The 22729-nt window shown below is 45.7% G+C and overlaps 1 protein-coding gene across 7 annotated transcripts in view; it reads left to right on the top strand.

The window, feature by feature from the left end:
* Nucleotides 1–22729, top strand: part of CNOT6 (CCR4-NOT transcription complex subunit 6) — a 264606-nt gene that overhangs the window by 100959 nt on the left and 140918 nt on the right. For all 7 annotated transcript variants that reach the window (XM_069199286.1, XM_069199289.1, XM_069199285.1 and 4 more), the window contains exons 7-9: nucleotides 11667–11824; nucleotides 15442–15596; nucleotides 16545–16699. In XM_069199286.1, the coding sequence (XP_069055387.1) occupies nucleotides 11667–11824; nucleotides 15442–15596; nucleotides 16545–16699 (468 nt within the window). The remainder of the gene's footprint in view (nucleotides 1–11666; nucleotides 11825–15441; nucleotides 15597–16544; nucleotides 16700–22729) is intronic.

Raw genomic sequence — 22729 nt, 5'->3', positions numbered from 1 at the left:
CTACATTAGTCTCTGAGGGTGGGGTGGATTTAGCCACACTGGCTGCCTGGCCTCCTAATATGCAAAAATACAGGCAGCAGCTCTTAATTAATGGGACAAGTGTAGAAGGCCTGAGGGATACAGGTGCCAGTGTCACCATGGTGACAGAGAAACTGGTTTCCTCTGGTCAATACCTGGCTGGATAAACTTATCCAGTCACCAACGCTGACAATCAGACTAAAGTACATCCCATGGCTATGGTAACTTTAGAGTGGGGAGGGGTCAATGGCCTGAAACAGGTGGTGGTCTCCTCAAATATCCCAGTAGACTGTTTGCTTGGAAATGACCTGGAGTCCTCCGCATGGGCTGAGGTAGAACTGAAAACCCATGCAGCCATGCTGGGTATCCCTGAACTGGTGTGTGTCAAGACAAGGGCACAGTGCAAGGCTCAGGGTGAAAAAGTAGAGCTGGAGTCTGGAAAACGGGCCCAGCCTACCAAGAGGAAAGGAAAGACAACTGGGAAACCAGCTGCAACACAACAACAAAAAGAGAACCTCTCTTCTCAGGAAGAAGTTCTGCCCTCTGAGGGAACTGAGACTATGGAGTTAGAACCTGATCAGGTTGAGCTCTTAGGCCCAGGACTCTCAAGGGAGCAGTTGTGTAAGGGGCAAGAAACCTGTCCCTCTCTTGAAGGCCTTAAGCAGCAAGCTGCTGAAGAGTCCAATGGCAAGAAAACTGGAACACATAGGGTCTATTGGGAAGATGGACTCCTGTACACTGAGGCAAGAGATCCCAAGCCTGGTGCCACTAGGAGAGTGGTAGTGCCTCAGGAGTTCAGAGAGTTTATACTGACCTTAGCCCATGATATTCCTCTTGCTGGGCATTTGGGACAAACCAAGACGTGGGAGAGACTAGTCAACCACTTCTACTGGCCCAACATGTCCCAGAAAGTCAAGGAGTTTTGTGTCTCCTGTACCACCTGTCAAGCCAGTGGTAAGACAGGTGGACATCCAAAGGCCCCCCTCATTCCACTTCCAGTGGTTGGGGTCCCCTTTGAAAGAGTGAGTGTGGACATAGTGGGTCCACTTGAACCTCCCACAGCCTCAGGGAATATGTACATCCTAGTAGTAGTGGTGGATCATGCTACTAGATACCCTGAAGCTATTCCCCTTAGGTCGAGTAACTGCTAACCAGGCCCCAGCACCAGTGTTCTTTCCCTAAACTGTACCTTTGTCTCCACAATTGGCACAATACTGGCACTCAGGTAAGTCCCTTGTAAATGGTACCCCTGGTACCAAGGGCCCTGATGCCAGGGAAGGTCTCTAAGGGTTGCATCATGTCTTATCCCCACCCTAGGGACCCCTCACTCAGCACATGCACACTGCTTCACAGCTTGTGTGTGCTGGTGGGGAGAAAATGACGAAGACAACATGGCACTCCCCTCAGAGTGTCATGCCAACCTCACATTGCCTGTGGCATAGGTAAGTCACCCCTCTAGCAGGCCTTACAGCCCTAAGGCAGGGTGCACTATACCACAGGTAAGGGCATATGTGCATGAGCACTATGCCCCTACAGTGTCTAAGCAAAACCTTAGACATTGTAAGTGCAGGTTAGCCATAAGAGTATATGGTCTGGGAGTTTGTCAAACACAAACTCCACAGTTCCATAATGGCTACACTGAAAACTGGGAAGTTTGGTATCAAACTTCTCAGCACAATAAATGCACACTGATGCCAGTGTACAATTTTATTGTAAAATACACCCAGAGGGCATCTTAGAGATGCCCCCTGAAAACATACCCGACTTCCAGTGTAGGCTGACCAGTTTCTGCCAGCCTGCCACACACACCAGACATGTTGCTGGCCACATGCGGAGAGTGCCTTTGTCACTCTGTGGCCAGAAACAAAGCCTGTACTGGGCCGAGGTGCTTCTCACCTCCCCCTGCAGGAACTGTAACATCTGACGGTGAGCCTCAAAGGCTCACCCCCTTTGTTACAGCGCCCCAGGGCATCCCAGCTAGTGGAGATGCCCGCTCCTCTGGCCACTGCCCCCACTTTTGGCGGCAAGGCTGGAGGAGATAATGAGAAAAACAAGGAGGAGTCACTCACCAGTCAGGACAGCCCCTAAGGTGTCCTGAGCTGAGGTGACCCCTGCCTTGAGAAATCCTCCATCTTGAGTTTGGAGGATTCCCCCAGTAGGATTAGGGATGTGCCCCCCCTCCCCACAGGGAGGAGGCACAAAGAGGGTGCAGCCACCCTCAAGGACAGTAGCCATTGGCTACTGCCCTCCCAGACCTAAACACACCCCTAAATTCAGTTTTTAGGGGTACCCCAGAACCTAGGAAACTAGATTCCTGCAACCTTAACAAGAAGGAGGACTTCTGACCTGAAGCCCTGCAGAGAAGACTGAGACGACAGCTGCTTTGGCCCCAGCCCTACCGGCCTGTCTCCCAACTTTGAAGAAAACTGCAACAGCAACGCATCCAACAGGGACCAGCGACCTCTGAAGCCTCAGAGGACTGCCCTGCATCTAAGGACCAAGAAACTCCTGTGAACAGCGGCTCTGTTAAAAAAACCTGCAACTTCTTTGCAACAAAGTAGCATCTTTAAAGACTTCACGTTTCCCGCCGGAAGCGTGAGACTTCCCACTCTGCACCTGACGCCCCTGGCTCGACCTGCAGAAAACCAACACCTCAGGGAGGACTCCCCGGCGACTGAGAGCCCGTGAGTAACCAGAGACTACCCCCCTGAGCCCCCACAGCGATGCCTGCAGAGAGAATCCAGAGGCTCCCCCTGACCGCGACTGCCTGTAACGAGTGACCCGACGCCTTGAACCAACACTGCACCCGCAGCCCCCAGGACCTGAAGGAACCGAACTCCAGTGCAGGAGCGACCCTCTGCCTAGCCCAGGTTGTGGCTGCCCCAAGGACCCCTCCCCACCGCCCCTGTCCCTGCCTGCATCGTTGAAGTGACCCCTGGGTCCCTCCATTACTTCCTATCTAAAACCCGACACCTGTTTGCACACTGCACCGGGCTGCCGCTTTGCCGCTGAGGGTGTACTTTCTGTGCCTTCTTGTGTCCTGCCCCCTCCCCCACCCCTCCCCTCCCCACGGTGACTTACAAAACCCCCCTGGTCTGTCCCCTGAGGACGCGGGTACTTACCTGCTGGCAGACTGGAACCGGGGCACCCCTGTTCTCCATTGACGCCTATCTGTTTTGGGGACCTCTTTGACCTCTGCACCTGACCGGCCCTGAGCTGCTGGTGTGGTAACTTTGGGGTTGTCTTGAACCCCCAACGGTGGGCTACCTATGCCCCAACTTTGAGACTTGTAAGTGTTTTACTTAACTTCAAACCTAACCTTTACTTACCTTCCCCAGGAACTGTTGATTTTTGCAGTGTCCACTTTGAAAATAGCTTATTGCCATTTTTACAAAGACTGTTTGTGATATTGCTTAAATTCAAAGTTCCTTAAGTATCTAAGTGAAGTACCTTACATTTAAAGTGTTTAATGTAAATCTTGAACCTGTGGTTCTTAAAATAAACTAAGAAAATATATTTTTCAATATAAAAACCTATTGGTCTGAAGGGAGTCCTTGAGTGTGTGTTCCTCAATTATTGCCTGTGCGTGTACAACAAATGCCTAACACTACCCTCTGATAAGCCTACTGCTCGACCACAGAATAGAGCATTAGAATGATCTACTTTTGCCACTATCTTACCTCTAAGGGGAACCCTTGGACTTTGTGTACACTATTTCTTACTTTGAAATAGTATATACAGAGCCAACTTCCTACACATAGCTTCTGGAGCTCTTGGCTAGCCTCAAGGTTTTTGGATGCCCTCTCCGTGTACTCTGCCATACTTAGATGTAGGCCAAGCACATACTCCACAATGTCATCCTTAGGCTCTATGAGTGGTCTCTCCCAGCCTTCCCTCACTAGAGACAATGTTCCCCTTACAGGATGTCCAAACAGAAGTTCAAAGGGGGAAACCTGCTCCCTTCTTTGGCACTTCTCTGTAGGTGAAAAGCAAGTATGGTAATAGGATATCCCATCGCCTTCTGAGTTTTTCAAGGGGTCCTGGAATCATGCCTTTCATGGTTTTGTTGAATCTTTAATTTCCTTGTGGGTGATCTAGGGTAGGGAACTTATAAGTCACTCCACATTAATTCCCCATTGCCTTGAGGTATGCAGACATGCAGTTACTAACTCTGTCTGATGCCACCTCCTTAGGGAAGCCCACTGTAGTAAAGATACTGAGTAGGGGCCTGGTAACTGCAGGAGCAGTGGTAGTCTTAAGGGGGTATAGCTTCTGGGTACCTGGTGACATGATCCACTACCACCAGTATGAATCTGTTCCCTGGTGCTGTTGGAGGGTCTAGGGGGGCAATAACATCAATTCCTTCCCTTTCAAAGGGAACCCCAACCAGTGCAAGTGGAATTAAGTGGACCTTTGGATGGTCATCTGTCTTGCCACTGGCTTGACGGGTGACACAGGGATATAACTGGCCAGTAGAAGTGAGTTACCAACCTGCTTTAAGTTTTGGTCTGGCCAAGATGCCCAACTAAGGGGATGTTGTGAGCCAAAGTGAGCAGGAACTCTATACACCTGAGGCACTACCACTCTCCTAGTGATGCCAGGTTTATGGTCTCTGGCTTCAGTACATCCTCCTAATCCATCCTTCCAGTGGGTCCTGTGGGAGCCACTGACATCTCCCTTTTCCTGGTCAGCAGCTTACCGTCTCTGGATCTAAAGAAGTAGGACAGGCCCTCTCTTCTTGGCACAGCTCTTCCCTAGAGGGGCCTCCTGGGCCCAGGTGCTCTGCCATGTAAGGCCCAAGTTCCTAAGGCTCAGTTACCTCAAGGGCTGACTGCCTTCTCCCTGATTAGAGGGGACCTGATTTGTGGTTGCTCAGAAGCTGGCTTACCAGACATCCTGCATTTTACTCTTGTAGGTCTGGGCGATTATCCCAGGCTCCAGCATCTCTTTTTCACCTTGGACTTTGCATTGTGGTCTGGTTTTCAGACACACCCATTCAGGTATATCCAGCATACCTGCTTGGCTGTCACAGTTTCCAAACATCCTCAGGGTCTGCACAGTGAGATTTTCGGCCCTCCTCCAGGCAGCTCCAGGTCAGATTACTATTACAGCATTGAGCATTAGTGGCCAGGCGAGGGAAAGAGGAGCAAGGGAAGGAGACCTGATAGAAAAACAATTAAACATACAAACAATAATCCTACTCTGGTATATTAAGTTTGCGCTTTCACAGATTCAGGCATGATCCAGCTAATGACCAATTCTTGATGGAACTAATAATTCTCTCTTTGAGCAGATTTCTCAAGTAGATTTTGATGTGTCTTTAAGCTTTGCTCCTTAAATGCGCTTGAAACATCGAGTCCTTCTGTGTAACATAAATAAGTCAGGCTTGATATTCTGTCTTTAAACTAAGCGCAATTCAAACTATGATTAATTATTGAACTTGTGATAAATAATTCTGCTCTTCCAATGCATTATAATGCTCACTCTGATTAGCTGTTTTTGTAGCATTCACTTAAAACAAAAGAAAAGCATATACGCTTCAGGGATGTGCTTACCATACTCTGAAATCACCATAGGATTCCTGTGAGGTAGTTATACCCAACAGCGAATCACTGTCTGAAATGTTGGGAACGCTCTGAAATCAGTGCATAGCAGTAGCCAGCAGCTGGGAACTGGAAAAGCTGCAGTGGTGCACGAAAACAGCCTGAGGCAGCCTGGCTGATAGCGCTCTCTGCTGAACAAGCAGAAAAACTCACCAGCTGGAAGAAATCAGCTAAAGATTTTCCCCCGGTGCCTCCCGGCCGAATACAGGAGTTGCTGTGAAGACAGCAGTCTCTTCCAGGTACCAGTAGAATGGTGAGCAGCTCCCAAAGGGTGTGCCTTCTTAAATAAAATGGGGCCAAACACGAGAGCTGCCCACTGCACCTCTGGTTGCGTTACAGAGTTGGGAAATGTGGTTTCTGCTGCAAAGATGAAGCGACCTGTGAGCATAACTACAGGTCTTTAACAAGGCAGCCTGTTGCAAAGAAGCATTGGCACATTTCTTTTTTCTAAAAGAAGCAATGGCACAACTTTGGTATTTATAACAGTATGACTATTTTGCAGAGTACTGTATCCACCAGCATACAGAATGATAAACATGTATTTTTCCACATCAGTGAATAACCTTTAATCGGGCACATAGAGCAACCTGCTACACTGGACATAACTTGACTGGATGGGGACAGGCCCTAGAATGCGTGCCGCCGCAATCCTGACATGGGTCTTTCCTTCAACTTCAGGCCATGCTGAGGTCTCCAGATCATTTCCTAGCAGACGAGCTGCAGGAATTACAGAGGATACCACCACCTTTTTTTCTGGCCATTAACCCCTCTCCACTCTAAGGGCACCATTGCCATGGGATGGACCTTAGCTTGGTTGTCAGCACTGATGACTTGTGACACCTTCACAGTCATACTGTTCTGGGGATATCAGTTTTTTAGTCATCAGGGTGACACCTGTATCAATCAGTGCTTTAACTCTTATCCTATTAATCTGAGGCTGTTGTCTGCACTGCTCCAGATTACTGGACCAGACAGCCAGAGCAGCTACATCCACCCCACCCTCCATGACTAAAGTAGATTCTGTGAGCTCTCTGACATGGTCAGGATCCACCTGGGACCCCATCTGGAGGCTTACGACTGCAGCAGGAGCTGCAGGCGCACTAAAATGATTCTTTTTTGGACAGGCAGGATCTCTAGTTTGGTGCCAATTGGCTTTGCAGTTCAAGCACCAAATCTTCTTGGGATCCCAGTTCTTACCCTGGTACCCACCCTTGCTCTGTCTCTGACCCACCCTCCTGGACATGTTTTTTTGGGGCCTTTCGAAGTCTTTGTTTTTATCTTTAGACTGATGACCATCTTTCCTGTCGGGGGGGGGGGGTCCTAGCAGCCCCTTTCTTTTGGTCACACCCAGCAGGAGTTGTTTTGGATACCCTAGTCTTGACCCAGTGGTCTGCCTTCTTTCCCAATCCTTGTGGAAAAACTGGACCTAGGTCTACCAGGTACTGATGCAACTTTTCAGAAAGTTAAATAACAGCTGCTCTTTCATATTAAGATTATAAAGCCCATCATAGTTTTGCACCTGGTTCCCTTTCAACTAGTCACCCAGTGTTTTGACTGAGAACTCAACAAAATCTACCAAGGATTGAAATGAGGTTTTTCTAGTATCCCTGAACCCGATCTGGTAATCCAAATGCCTCAATCAGGGTATCCTTCATGCGGTCATAAGACTCAGCCTCTGCTCCACATGGTGTCAGGAGTCTCTCCTTATACTTTTAATGAGAACAGCTCCCAGAGTAGTGTGCCACAATACTGGTAGTGCATGAGCTTGTCACCCCTGGGGCGGGGGGGGGGGGAGGGGGTCTCCTGTGCCTGGTTGGTACTGTGGGGTTGGACCATCTGCCGGTGGCTGCTGCTTGAAGTCCGGAGGTGGGGAGTGGTGGTCGTTCCAGGCTGTGGTGGCGAGGTGGGAGAAGGAGCGTCCTCTGAGGTGTTCGCAGCAGATGCGGGGCACGTGAGCAAGGGAGAGGGAGGCCGGGTGGAGTTCTGTGGTGGGTTGATGGAACTTTAGGTGCTGGTTGACGTAGGCACATTTGGTGTCCTGGAGGGCTCGGTACGCGTATGTGAACAAGGGCACATGATACAATATACAACATTTCTTGTATTACAGTTCAAAAAATCTTTTTGCACATGTATTTTTCCATTTATCACAAGCTCTTTTGTATCTCGTCTGAACTGGCAAGCTACACATTTAGTGCATCTGTAATGGCCCTGGACTGCCGGTAGCTGTAACATTCCTCTGAGCCCTTTGTCTTGTATTTGTGTATTATTAGCTCTCACCAATTGATCTCGTAAGCTCCGAGCTTTTTTGAAAGAAAACAATGGTTTCTTTATTCCTAGATCTGCTACTATTGTCCAGTTTCTTTCTATGATGGATCTGATTTTATTAGCTTTAGGGCTAAACGTGATCACACAAATCCGAGGGGTTTCTTTTGTTCTTTGTTTAGGAGTTAAGTGTCTCCCTAGGTGTATACCAAGTTCTTTTTGCGGCTGCTTCAACTAATTTACTGGGGTAACCCCTATTGATGAGTTTGTCAATTAACTCGCAGGCATTGTCAAAGTCATTGTTCTTATCACTGCAATTTCTCCTTATACGGAGAAATTGACCGTACGGCAGATTTTCTCTGTCCTGCTGTGTCCACTAGAGAAGTGCAATAACGTGTTACGATAAGTGTTTTTTTTTTTTTTTTTTTTTTTCTTTTTTTTTTATATAAAGACTGACTTCCAGTTGTCCATTATTATCTAAAATCCATAAATCAAGGAAATTAATCCTTCTGTTGTCCTTACTTATAGTGAACTAGAAATCAGCCATACGTTGATTAAGCCAGCATCGGCTGCATAGATTTAGACGTCTGACTCCTCGCCTTGTGCTGTTCAGGCCTCAACGTTCTCCTTTCCATCTCTGGATAAGCCCAGGCCTTTGAGTGATTCCTGTGTCTTGAGTGCTTGCGTGGTATAGTGCTCTAACCTCTGTCAACGTTGTACCTTGAGTGTCTTTGGTACAAACTCTGTGCAGGTCTCCCACTCTTCCTCCTTGTGGTCCTTCGTGAGACAAAGTTAGCAGGCATCGTGGGGGTCTCCTTGTGCAAGTTTGTGATGGCAGGTGGCAGAACTTAAACGGGGCATTTTCTATGACCCTTTTCTGCCTCTCCCCTATTCATTCTCTGACCATGCGATTCTTATCCCCACCCACCCTTTCTGGGTCAATTAGGCTCCCTTTCTCTTTTTTCTGCAGTCTTCTGCTTTATGGTTGATTTTCTGACCTACTATATTTAAAAAAAAAAAAAAAAAAAACTAAAAAAAAAAAAAACTTCTGAGCTCTGTCACGCTTCAAGATCCAACGACAGAAAAAAGAATCTGAAGATATTGAGTACGCACAGGAACTTCCAGGGTGCCGTCTGACATCACATAGGGGATGGACTTACTACCAAATGGTGGTCGACGACTACCACTTTTTTTTTTTTTTAAACATAAAAATTAGTACATTTTCTGACCCAACCAATACATGGCGGAAAAATGCACCACAGCATCTGAATCCAGAAAATGATTCATGCTCCAAAACTATGTCTTCTTCAGAGTCGGTTTAAGGTGTGCCATTGGCAGCTGGGCTAGAATGGTTGAGAGCAGGTCTTTGCCTCCAATGTTGTAACTCAGCATAGTGCTCAAATAAAGTGGTTTCTCATCTGTTCATTGCTGGATACTGAAAAGGTTTTCAATACATTTGGCCACATGTCTTATAGTTTTCAGTGCTGGTGCCCTGTAAGAGCACTGTGGGGCTTGTATTTTTCATTGGTCAGTTTTATTCTTTCACTTTGTTTGTTTCTTTAACAAGGGCCTTTTGGTCCAACATGAGACTCTCCCTAGCATTGCAGCAAGAGTTATTGGGCACGTGATTTACTATCTTCACACATTTTATGATTCATGTACTCTTGACTGTTGGACAGTAACCACTAGACTGATCTACAACTGTAACCCGTACCCTAACAAAAGCTCTGCTGTTTTAGATCGGAGACTAACAATTGCTAATTCTGGTTTCAGTCGCTACAAAGCTCAGTCTTTACAGTCCTCTGTTAAATAATTAATATAACTTTCAATAAGCTTGATACAAATTAGGTGGACATTTCAATTGTTACTGTAGTACATCAGTCCTTGAGCACCATCTCGAATTATTTTTCAGGTACACATCTTGCACTGGCCCCATATCTTCATGTCTTTGTTTTTTTTTTTTTTTTTTAATACCAAACCCTTACTTTAGTATGTTACTCAACCATTCCTGTCAAGTGTTGCCACCTGTTGGGAGAGGAGAGTGAACTTGATTGAATCATAAGGGAGGCTGTGGAGAATCGGACTTTCTGCATTGATCTATGTACACTGTTGGAGCCAAACAGTCGCCACACGCTGGGATCTATGTATATTTTGACTGTTGTTGAACCTGGTGTTATAAAATGGCTGGTCTTCATTCCTAGTACTGCTATTTTGGCCACCGTCTTTGCACCCATCTTGCCACAATTTTTGTTGAGTATTGTATAATTCTTCATTAAAATGTTGTTTATAGAAGACCCATACTCCATTTTACATTTAGCCCATGTATCAAAGTTGTGCCAGCCTTAATAACAAAACCATACATGACTGGGGCATGTCTGAGTGAAAGTCCTTCCCTGTGGTCCACAAATTATTTAATTGCTTAATGTGTGAATGTGCTCTTCTTGATTGGACATACCGATAAGATCCCATGTGTTAAGCTTTCTGTTGCGTGAATATCCCTGTTTGCCCAGTCCACTTTCAATGTGGTTTCTCTAGTTTGTTTATCCTTCAAACCTAAGATTCCTGATTCAGGTTTCTGTCTCTGTAGCCGATGTTTGATGCAAAATATCCCTATTTTCCTTGAAGCCATCATGTAGCTGGGGGAACTTGTGTTGACCAGTGGCCAGCGAATGTATTTAAAATGGCTTCCCTGTTCACTTATTATGTCTGAGAATCAACAAAGACCTAGTAGGGGCATATTTTCACTTGCATATACCACCTCACATGTAAAATAATGCACCCTGCCTTATGGATGTAAGGACTGCCGTTGGGGGTGACTCAAAAATATTAGTGTTAAAGAACCTAGCTCACAAGGGTGTGCCATGTTGTGTTCTTACTTTTTGGAGCAACTTGTCACACTGCCTGCAGTGGCAATCTGTATGAGTTTGGTGTTGGGTCCCTTAGACAAGCACAAGTTATGCTGCAGCTCTTGGGGACTGTCTTTAGTACCTATGCCCTAGGTACCATATGTACCAATTAGTAAGAAATTTCAAAAGGTGCTAAAGGCCTAGTCTCTTGGGTGGATCAAGTGACCAGTGGTCTTGTATTCGGGGAAGGAACACTGTCGCTGGGTTCCTGGTGAGCAGGAACCCTGTGCACTTCATTCAGCTGCATCAAAAGTGTGTGTGTGTGTGTGTGTGTGTGTGTGTGTGTGTGTGTGTGTGTGTGTGTGTGTGTGTGTGTGTGTGTGTGTGTGTGTGTGTGTGTGTGTGTGTGTGTGTGTGTGTGTGTGTGTGTGTGTGTGTGTGTGTGTGTGTGTGTGTGTGTGTGTGTGTGTGTGTGTGTGTGTGTGTGTCCCCAGAACTTAGTTTCCTACAACTATCTTCACTTCCCCTCGCCCCAGCTCAACCCCATAGTTTTCTATTATTTCTGTAAAAGCAGAAGAACCCTGGCTGCTGACATAGGCTAAGGTAAACACTGGGTAGTTACCACCTACTCCTGTTGGATCCCGTTGTTTCCTGTGACCATTCCCCCTCCCTTTCCACTTCTGTTAATCTTTGTAAAAAATTACAGATAGGGCATCTATCTGAGGGTAAGCAATATGTGTGTATATATATATATAGTGCATCTGAATAGGACTGTCTTGCTTTTTAGCTTCTGAAACGTTTCTCTTTTTGCTACGAAAAATGCTGTCGTCCTCTTTCCCTGTTGGGAAGCACACCCAGTAAGTAAAGAGGAATGAGGGCTCTTGTTCTAGTGATCCTTAAGTGACTTATAATATGTAACTTTTACTTTGTTTTTCAGCCCTGTTTTCAGTCATGTGTTACAACGTTCTGTGTGATAAATATGCAACCCGGCAGTTATATGGATACTGCCCATCATGGGCATTGAATTGGGATTACAGGAAGAAATCGATAATGCAAGAAATAATGAGCTGCAATGCTGATATCTTAAGTCTGCAAGTAAGAAATTTGTGAAATTGTAAATGTACTTCTTCAGATAAAGTAAATGGGCTCTCTGTTAGCATATCATCTGTTTATGCTTGTTGAAATTGACCTATGACTGAGTTTTTTTCAAGTGCTGCACAAAACTACTTCACCCTCCTCGTTGATCAGCTTTGCGTACTGTCAAAGTGTTGGTACTCGCAGATAGTGAGCGCAGAGACCCTGGGAAATGAAATGGTGTAATCTTCATCTTGTTAAGTGAAATGCATACATTCGAGTTGCTTAAGCACATCATGCTAATATTCTATCAGTAAACTAAGGAGGAACACTTCGGGTCCCTTCTGTCATAACGTATACTTTTTAATAAACTGCCGGTTAATAATATGTAACATAACTATCAACTATCAAACTCTGGCCCTAAAGTTGGTGAATGGTAAATGTTTTTCTTAGTTATAGTGGGCCACAAATAACATCAGAAGAGCATTAAAATTGTCAAATCCATTATGCAACAATGGGTGTTTGGTTTCTAGATCAATGTAGTTCTGCAGATCTCTGAAGACTGCAGATCTCTGAAGACTGCAGAACACGAAGGGTGAGAGTTAATTCAGTGAAGCAGTGGGATATTGTTTGTGAATTTGCTTTAGAAGAGTGTCTTGTCTGGGGAAATAGTGCATCTTATTGGTCAAGATTCCCAATCCTGACATGATTTTCACTGCTTAGGATCCTGCACTAAGAACTTGTTACCATATTTTTATCTAAACATCAGAACATATCACAAACTCAAACTTTGGTTGCACCACGGTCTACCAAAACCTGTATTATGGATCTATATGTTTCCAGCAGTGTGAGAGCAAATCATCTTCAAAAGTACTGAAGTGGAACCTTTTTTTTTTATTTTTTTTTTATTTTTTTATTATTATTAATGGTAATCTGCATTCCTTGACCAGGTTTCTGATCTGTTAAATTTCCTTAGAATCTGTTTCATACATTTTGAAGCCTTTCCTTTTTATCGACAGTCTGATATTTTACTCTGCACTGATCAAATTATTTTGTTAGTCACAACCGCAATATTGGTAAGTGCCTGCAGCAGAATAATATGTAATGCTAGGGTACTGACAAATAAACTCTGTCCCTGCCATTTGTTTTCAGTTATGCTGTGCATGGCATGAATCGGTCTGTAGACCCCCTCAGCGGCCCTGTCTCTCTGATAGTCCCCTATCTGCACACCAAGTCTAGCAAATAGGAATGGCAAAGTGCCTTCATGGATACTTGTAAAACCTCAGTAGAGAATACCTTGTGAATAAGGAGCACTGGCGTCAAGGCCACTGATAATTTCGAAGCTTAGTTTGCATTGATGGCTGCAGAGTACTTAATTTGTTTCTTTAGCTAACAGTAAACTTCTCCCAGTTTACAGAAACACTACTTCTAACCTCCTACAATGACAAGTGTATGGAAGGATGAATAACTAAGTGCAGCGTGTGCACTGTGGATGCAGTGAATGTATCCAAGATCAGAAACTTCAGATGCAGTAGGAAATCCAAGAAGTAGAAAATAGGGCCACAAACATTATGCTACTGCACTCGATCTAGAACCAAAGGGTAGTCAAAATCCAACAAGCAGTCTCCTTCCTCATCCTTTGCAAGAAAATTAAGTCACTTTTCATTCCGCATCTTCCCACTGGCTAGCCCCTTTTATTTTATTTATTTTGGCAGTTGTATATAAAAGGAAGCGTTCCAGATATTAGTTGCACTGCCAGGGAAAAAGTTCGTCATGTACTGTTCATGCATGAATGTGGAAGGATCAGGGAGAAGGAGAATCTGCATTTTTAGACCCCTTGAAAGATACCAAAGATTTTCTATTGGTCAACCAGATACGCAGGTGTAGATTCATGCAGGGTGGTGCACAGTCCCATATTGAGCTCTTGTGTCGAAAGGGAGCCATTGAAGAGTGCGAGGAACAGAATGTGTTGTTAAATGCAGACATGCAAACCACTGAAATTTGCCACTGTTTAACATAACTCAAGGTTGACTGCTGCCAAGTTGTTCTTGAGGTAGGTGTTTTGTATATAGCTTTTTGACATAACTCCTGGTCGACCACTATCTTGTGAGTCACAAGCAAAGACATGGACAAGAATGCCAATTAGTGGGAAGCATAGAGCTGTGCAGAAATTGTTAGTATTGTCCACTAGTTCTTTTCAGCGAAAGCTGTGTATAGGTGAGGTATAAAATTGGCACATCAGCATTCAGGGCCTATGCTTCAAGATTCTTGCATTTGAGTAACACCTTATCCCAAACCCCACGCTCCGAGTGCAGTTCTGCTTGGCAAAGCACTGGGGTCAGTTTCTATATTTGAAGTCTGTCCTAAGGCATCCACTTCTCATTCCAGCACAGGTGTGTTGTCCCAGGCTTACCACCTTTTGATGCAGCACTTTTTAGGTCTTCCCTGTTCAGTTTGTAATCACAATGAATTAACCAGAGTTCAGGTGGAGCTCACTGCGGGGAAATCTTTACATATGTACCTGGTGAAACCGATCCAGTGCATTCATTTACATAAATGTGTTCGAGATGAACTCTGTTTTGCCCCGTAGAGGGCATGGCCCAGTTATACCTCAGCGTTCTTTTTTATTTTTTAATGTAAGAAAGCAGAAGGTACTGAATGTTGAGTGTACCACTGGTCAGGCCATGTTTGAGGTGGTAGTCCAGATTATTCTTTGGTCAGCTAGATTGCAGACCGTTTTACCTGTCCGCTTTACCTCTTGCCTGTTGATGCTTTTGAGACCCTTGTGAACTCATACGAGCTCACTTCGCCTAAACTGGGTGTGAGTGACTGGAAACTGGCTGGTGTGTGTCTGGCTGGGTGTGTTTATCACACAATTGTTCTAGGCGCTCCAGAGAGGAGCCAGCCTGGGTAATGTGGCCAGGGTGACAGACTGGCCGAGGCCCTAGTTGTGGCAAAGGAAATGTTACATACAACAAAAAGGCATCCGTTGTACAAAAAGAAACTCTAAACTAGGAGCAACAGTACCGTAGCAAGACAGTGTCTGTAGAATGCTTGCTCAGGAGCATCCGTAGGGAGTGGTAGGGGTGTGTTGGTGGGGAATGGTGGATGTTAGCAGGTGTTAAGCAGAAGAGAGCAAGAAGGAGGAATAAGCAAAGGCATCACGTGGGGATGGGTGCTGGCGAGGGTTTGCTAGGCTCTTTAGGACGGCTGTCGTGTTGCTGGTATTTTGGGAGCGGTAGTGCCGGAGCTAGGAGAGGTGTTGAAATACGTGGTTTTTAAGTGTTTGTCTGAAGAGAATGAGAGACAGAATATTATAAACTGGACGTTGCTGGCAGTTACAGCTCCCTTTATTATTAGTACAATTCGGCCTGCAAGCCCTCACTGCATAGCGTCTCGACTAAGGGGCAGCTAAAACTTCTAGGACTGAAAGATGTGGCAGTCCGACTTTTGCCTACTTTTTTGAGGTTGAGGATCTGCAGAATGTTTACAGAAGCTTTACGTGGTATACAAATGTCGTGGTTTTAGTGTACTTTTATCAAGTCTAACGTAATTCATGTTTTATTTTTGATGCTGGACTGTCTTTATTTATTTATTTAGAACTAATTTGGCATTCTGCACTTTGTCTTGTTTTGTAGGAAGTTGAAACGGACCAGTACCACAGTTTTTTTCTTTTAGAATTAAAAGAACATGGTTATGATGGATTCTTTTCTCCAAAGTCTAGAGCACGAACAATGTCTGAGCAAGAAAAGAAGCATGTTGATGGATGTGCAATATTCTTCAAGACCGAAAAGTGAGTTCTTGCATGTGACGGTCAAAAATCAAAATTGAATCAAATCTAGGAAATGCAAAATGTGTACCCTTTACATATACCGAATTGCCTGGTCAAGTATAACTTAAAAAAAAAAAAAAGTTGAAAGTGAAAAATTAGATAAACTCCATTCCAAATGATGAGCATCGTTTCACAAGTTCCAGTTGATTTCCCAGGCCCACACGTTTCCAAAATTGTGTAAGGTTGAAACAACTAGTATAGTGAATAGGGTTCTCTTTTACTGTTGAGAAACTCTTGTGTATACGGGGCACTGCACCCCCTACTTTCAGCGCGGTGTAGATTCGCCCTCTGTAGACTACAGAGTCTTGCACTGTGCCGTGTATACTTGTCAGTTTCACTGTAGTGAAAGAGAAATAATGAAGCTCGACCGTTCCCATTGAATGGTCAGTGGGTTTGTTGCAAAAACAAGACACTGTTATTTATATTCTGCTTACAACTCCAGGTCTTATGACGTGCCAGTGATGTAATGTTCATGTGTAAGGTTGTGACACGCACAGGGTGCTTTAGGAAGAATATGGGTCAGTCAGCCCTTTTCTGGAGAAGAGCGTTCATTCGATAACCTGTTATGTAGTTTTTCTTGACCTACATGAGTGCTTTAAGAAGCTTGTTCTGTTCTTAGCTAAGGACCAACTTATAAGAGTATATATTTACAGATTTTCATTTATTGCCTCCAATTTAGTTTTGTATCACCATGTTATATTTACTCTGCCCTTGTGCCTTTATGTACATTTAGTATTCCATTATCGGGCTTTGCACATTTATTTGAAGCACATATGTATTTTATCTCTCGGTTGTATTTGAGGATAAATGCTTGTGGTTTGTCCATTTAGCGTTTCATAGTTGGCCATTTCCATGGCTTGATGCAAGACTTCTTATGTAATTCCTTTTTGTGTAATGTTTCTATTTTAGGTTCACTTTGATTCAGAAACACACTGTGGAATTCAACCAATTGGCAATGGCAAACTCTGAAGGGTCTGAAGCTATGCTGAACCGAGTTATGACAAAGGATAATATCGGAGTGGCAGTATTGCTAGAAATACGAAAGGAATTCCTGGAACTGTCCTGTAAGTGATCCTTTTTAGCATATCTATCATTATGCATCATTTGTTAAAGATCACACCATAAAACCTTTCTTCTGAACTATTCACTATGGCTGCATGAAACAGTTCATAATTTATCTTTTCTCAGACATGAGTGCTGTGATTGAACACATCACTTCTAGAAGGCTAAGTGTAGGAAGTTGGCTCTGTATGCCCTATTTCAAAGTAAGGAATAGTATGCACAGAGTCCAAGGGTTCCCCTTAGAGGTAAGATAGTGGCAAAAAGAGATACTACTAATGCTCTATTTTGTGGTAGTGTGGTCAAGCAGTAGGCTTATCAAAGGAGTAGTGTTAAGCATTTGTTGTACACACACAGGCAATAAATGAGGAACACACACTCGGAGACCATTCCAGGCGAATAGGTGTTTGTATAGAAAAATATATTTTCTTAATTTATTTTAAGAACCACAGGTTCAAGATTTACATGTAATACTTCAAATGAAAGGTATTGCAGGTAGGTACTTTAGGAACTTTGAATTAGCAAAATAGCATATACAGTTTTCACATAAATCGCATATAGCTATTTTAAAACCAGACACAGTGCAATTTTCAACAGTTCCTTGGGGGAGTAAGAGTTAGTTTTTGCAGGTAAGTAAACCACCTACGGGGTTCAAGTTTGGGTCCAAGGTAGCCCACTGTTGGGGGTTCAGAGCAACCCCAAAGTTACCACAACAGCAGCTCAGGGCCGGTCAGGTGCAGAGGTCAAAGTGGTGCCCAAAACGCATAGGCTTCAATGGAGAAGGGGGGTGCCCCGGTTCCAGTCTGCCAGCAGGTAAGTACCCGCGTCTTCGGAGGGCAGACCAGGGGGGTTTTGTAGGGCACCGGGGGGGACACAAGTCCACACAGAAAGTACACCCTCAGCGGCCGGGTGCAGTGTGCAAACAAGCCTCGGATTTTCAATAGGTTTCAATGGGAGACCAAGGGGTCTCTCCAGCGATGCAGGCAAGGGGGGTGGGGGTGGGGGGTCCTCGGGGTAGCCACCACCTGGGCAAGGGAGAGGGCCACCTGGGGTCGCTCCTGCACTGGAGGTCTGATCCTTCAGGCCCAGGGGGCTGTGGGTGCAGAGTCTTTACCAGGCGTCGGTCTTGGAAGCAGGCAGTCTCGGTCAGGGGGAGCCTCGGGATTCCCTCTGCAGGCGTCGCTGTGGGGGCTCAGGAGGGGGAAACTCTGGCTACTCACGGTCTCGCAGTCGCCGGGGAGTCCCCCCTGAAGTTTGTTCTCCACAAGTCGAGCCGGGGGCGTTGGGTGCAGAGTGCCAAGTCTCACGCTTCCGGCGGAAAACACGAGTTGTTTTAAAGTTGCTCCTTTGTTACAAAGTTGCAGTCTTTGGTGAACAGAGCCGCTGTCCTCGGGAGTTCTTGGTCCTTCTAGATGCAGGGCAGTCCTCTGAGGCTTCAGAAGTTGCTGGTCCCTGGGGAGAGCGTCGCTGGAGCAGTGTCTTTAGAAGTGGGAAGACAGGACAGTAGAGCTGGGGCCAAAGCAGTTGGTGTCTCCGTCTTCTCTGCAGGGTTGTTCAGCTTAGCAGTCCTCTTCTTAGGTTGCAGGAATCTAGTTTCCTAGGTTCTGGGGAGCCCTTAAATACTAAATTTAAGGGTGTGATTAGGTCTGGGGGGTTAGTAGCCAATGGCTACTGTCCTTGAGGGTGGCTACACCCTCTTTGTGCCTCCTCCCTGATGGGAAGGGGGCACATCCCTATTCCTATTGGGGGATTCCTCCATCTGCAAGATGGAGGATTTCTAAAAGTCAGAGTCACCTCAGCTCAGGACACCTTGGGTGCTGTCCTGACTGGCCAGTGACTCCTCCTTGTTTTTCTCATTATCTCTCCTGGACTTGCCGCCAAAAGTGGGGGCTGTGTCCAGGGGGCGGGCATCTCCACTAGCTGGAGTGCCCTGGGGCATTGTAACAAGAAGCCTGAGCCTTTAGGCTCACTGCTAGGTGTTACAGTTCCTGCAGGGGGGAGGTGTGAAGCACCTCCACCCAGAGCAGGCTTTTGTTTCTGTCCTCCGAGCACAAAGGCCCTCACCACATGGGGTCAGAAACTAGTCTCTCAGCAGCAGGCTGGCACAGACCAGTCAGTCCTGTACTGAACAATTGGGTAAAATACAGGGGGCATCTCTAAGATGCCCTCTGGGTGCATTTTTTAATAAATCCAACACTGGCATCATTGTGGGTTTATTATTCTGAGAAGTTTGATACCAAACTTCCCAGTATTCAGTGTAGCCATTATGGAGCTGTGGAGTTCGTTTTTGACAGACTCCCAGACCATATACTCTTATGGCTACCCTGCACTTACAATGTCTAAGGTTTTGCTTAGACACTGTAGGGGCATAGTGCTCATGCACATATGCCCTCACCTGTGGTATAGTGCACCCTGCCTTAGGGCTGTAGAGGGGTGACTTACCTATGCCATAGGCAGTGTGAGGTTGGCATGGCACCCTGAGTGGAGTGCCATGTCGACTTAGTCATTTTCTCCCCACCAGCACACACAAACTGGCAAGCAGTGTCTGTGCTGAGTGAGGGGTCCCTAGGGTGGCATAAGACATGCTGCAGCCCTAAGAGACCTTCCCTGGCATCAGGGCCCTTGGTACCAGGGGGTACCAGTTACAAGGGACTTACCTGGGTGTAAGGGTTGTGCCAATTGTGGAGACAATGGTACATTTTAGGAGAAAGAACACTGGTGCTGGGGCCTGGTTAGCAGGGTCCCAGCACACTTCTCAGCCAAGTCAGTATCAGGCAAAAAGTGGGGGGTAATTGCAACAGGGAGCCATTTCCTTACACTAAGTCCAAAGCTTTTGAAACTTGCTGTTATCATGCCCCTGGTAAAATATAGATATATCTGTCATACTGTGTTGGTCACCACTGTGTGTGACTTGATTACAAATTTGACTGCCGTGATGGCTTTACACGAAATTGTGCAGTTGACTAGCTTAGTCATCTAAGCTTCAGTTTGTCATGAAGATCCATCCACAGGGCAAAACATTAAAGGGGAGAGGGGTTGAAAATTGTTCTTCCCATTTTTAAATCCTAAATGAAATTTTGCTCACGTCTTGTAGCCCGGATTAGTAAATCCATGTACACCGTACTTGCCATGAAAGTAGAACTTTACTCTGAAAGTTTCTTTTCATGGTTTGCTGTAACTCAATTGAGTAGTTTTTAAGAGATTAAAGTCCACTCTGCAATTTTCTTAATGCCAAAGTGTTTACACTTTTTTGTTTTTCTGCTGTTTGGGGGTTGGGGAATAAGCAACAAATTTTCTCTGACCGATAATTTCAGATTGCACTATCAGACTTGGTACTGTAGATGCAAGATATCTCATTGGCTGCTGCAACAGGACATTTTGTTTCAGGCATGCGTGGCTCTTGATACACTTGCTGTGCATACTCCTGCCTTCTAGCATTCAGCTTGGATGTGTGCAAGCTGTTTTTCTTCAAATAATTCTTTTTGAGTCACAAGGTAGTGTGATCCCCCACCTCGTGCATAGAATGCTTGTGGTCCTCTGCACCATTGATAGACATTTTTTTTTCTTTTTTTTATTTTCGCCATCTGGTTCGGACGTGTGTTCTGGGTTCTTGCAGTGTTCTTTCTCTTCTATCGGGTTGACGCCTGCAGTTTCATCCAGGAAATCTGTGGCCCCCGGTAGGGATGTGCCAGTCTGGACTTATTCTCCTTCTCTTCGTCCGCCCTCATCATGCCTTACCTGTGATGCAGCAGATCTCCTTTCAATACTACCCCCTCTGTCCTGAAAGATACCCCTGGTCTGACCTCCACCAGGCCTGTCATCTTTGGCTCTTCCTGAGCACAACGAGGCCTCCTGGAATGCATGCGAATCCTTCCGGTCATAAGACTCTGAGACCCTTGGGCCTGTTGACTTGATGTCTCACAGAAGCAGCAAATATACTCAAGATCTCTCTGGCACACAGTCTTTCACGTCGAAGACCATGCCAGCTCTAACCTCGAGATTGAAGACCCCCAACCGGCTCAACTAGTCATCCAGTCTCCAACCCACCTCAGACCAGGTCACATCCTTACACATTCGTCAGCACTGAGCACTCTGCCCTCTATGTGGCAGCTCAGCTTTGAGGAAGCTCTGGAGCCCCTCCTCCACTAAAACATTGAAAGATGCAAGGTAAAGCCACCAGTCCTCTTCCTTAGCCTGGACTCTCACCACCTTCTTCCAGATCTCCACCATCACCTGCCCCACTATCCTACTCTCCACAGGGATCACCGCATTCTGAAGTGGGATAGCACGGATGTCACGGGGGAAGAGGGGAGTGGGTGCATACAACATTCTCTCACAGGGAGATCCCTGGAAATCTTACAATGTGGATCCTCCTGGGGTTTTGGATCCTGATCTCTACAATGCTTGACCATACCAGCCAGGTAACACCACCACCTACTATGAAGCTCTAGGTTTTGCTGCTGCTTACCATAACATGCAGCTTTATAAAGCTTAGGTAGATGAGGATTTCCTCTTTGAAACTCTTGCCGTGGCCCATCATTCCATGCAGTGTATGCCTATGCTAAAGGGGTTGCTCAAGCCCACTCCTGACCTCTTCAAGGAACTGGTTATTGCCCTTCTTATTGACAAAAAATACATGGCCTCCTCTTCACACATCACCAATGTTGGGGCTAAACGTCCATCTGAATCCTTAGTGGTTCATACCTCTTACAAGCGAGCAAATGCACAGGGCACCAATGTTGCATCTCCACTGAACGGAGAGAGCAGAAGGATATGTGACTCCTAAGCACATTGTGGCGCAGTCTGCCAACCACTGGCACATCAACAATTCCATTGGTTTGCTCACTAGATATGACCAGGCACACAAGGATGAAATGGAGGCGCTCCTCCAGCATCTCCCAGAGGGGCAACATAGGAGTTAGTCAGAGAAGGCAAACTGTCCTCCAGTACCACAACCAGGTTTTCCTTATGTAGGAAGCTGGCTTGCTTGTATAGTATAGTATACTAAAATGAGGTATATTGTGCAAAGAGTCCAAAGGTTCTCTTACTAGTGGATAGGGTCTTGCTCTAGCAATCCCAAGGTGGTCTCTTAGGGGGTAGTGTGGTTGAGCAGCCTTAGGCTGTTCAGGTAGGAGTGTTAGACATTTGCTGCATTCACACGATCAATAAATGATACACATGACTCAATAAGGAGACCCACAAAAATGTGTAAAAATAACACTTATCCTTATGTAATTTTAGGCACCAAGATCTTCACGATCAGTTTAATACGTTTCACAAGAGAGATACTTTCAGATTTCAAAAGTCAACACAGTACATTTTTCAGAGGCATCAATGTTATCCTGTGGAGAGAAAAAAACAATACTGCATACAGGTATAGTACAGTGACTTATAAGACCAATTTCCTGGACTTAAGGTAAGTATGGGTTAAGGTCCAAGGCAGCACCAACAGGTCATCCTGGGGACACTGGGAAAGCTGGGTGCAGAGAAGCTTTTCAGTATCTGGTGCTCAATGTTAGTCAATTGGGAATGGTCTGGTTAAAAAAAAAAAAAAAAAGGCTGCAGGTTTGGACTGGGAGGCCAGTCGAGCTGAACCAAGAAGGGGGCTCTGCTCTTATGATGCTGAGGGAGGTGTCGTCACATCCCTAAGTCCTCTTCTCCACAGGCAAAGGGTGCAGCGTTGTCTTGAGGCATCAAATTTTTGTCACCGGAAGCATACTCTGTCAATGATAACCTGCAGGCAGCATTAATGAGTCCACAGTGGGCAAGTCCTAGGTGGGCTTTGTCTCTGGAGGGCCGGTAGACCACGCTCACCCATTTCAGCTCAGGCTAGGCAGCACAGGTGCAGTGGTACTTTCTGGTGTCTGGTTTTGGCTGTCCAGAGTCCTCTCGGGTCTCTTGGGGTGCCTGCAAGACTCTTTAGTGTCATTTGCTGGTCAGCAGGAATCTGATTTCTTGGTGCCTGGGTCTCCCTTAAATACTGAATTTAGGGTCGTTTAAGGGAGTGTAGGATAGTAGCCAATGCGCTACCTACC

Source organism: Pleurodeles waltl, chromosome 7 (genome assembly GCF_031143425.1).
Source record: "Pleurodeles waltl isolate 20211129_DDA chromosome 7, aPleWal1.hap1.20221129, whole genome shotgun sequence".
Lineage (NCBI taxonomy): Eukaryota > Metazoa > Chordata > Amphibia > Caudata > Salamandridae > Pleurodeles > Pleurodeles waltl.
This window is presented reverse-complemented; position numbering and strand designations above follow the sequence as displayed.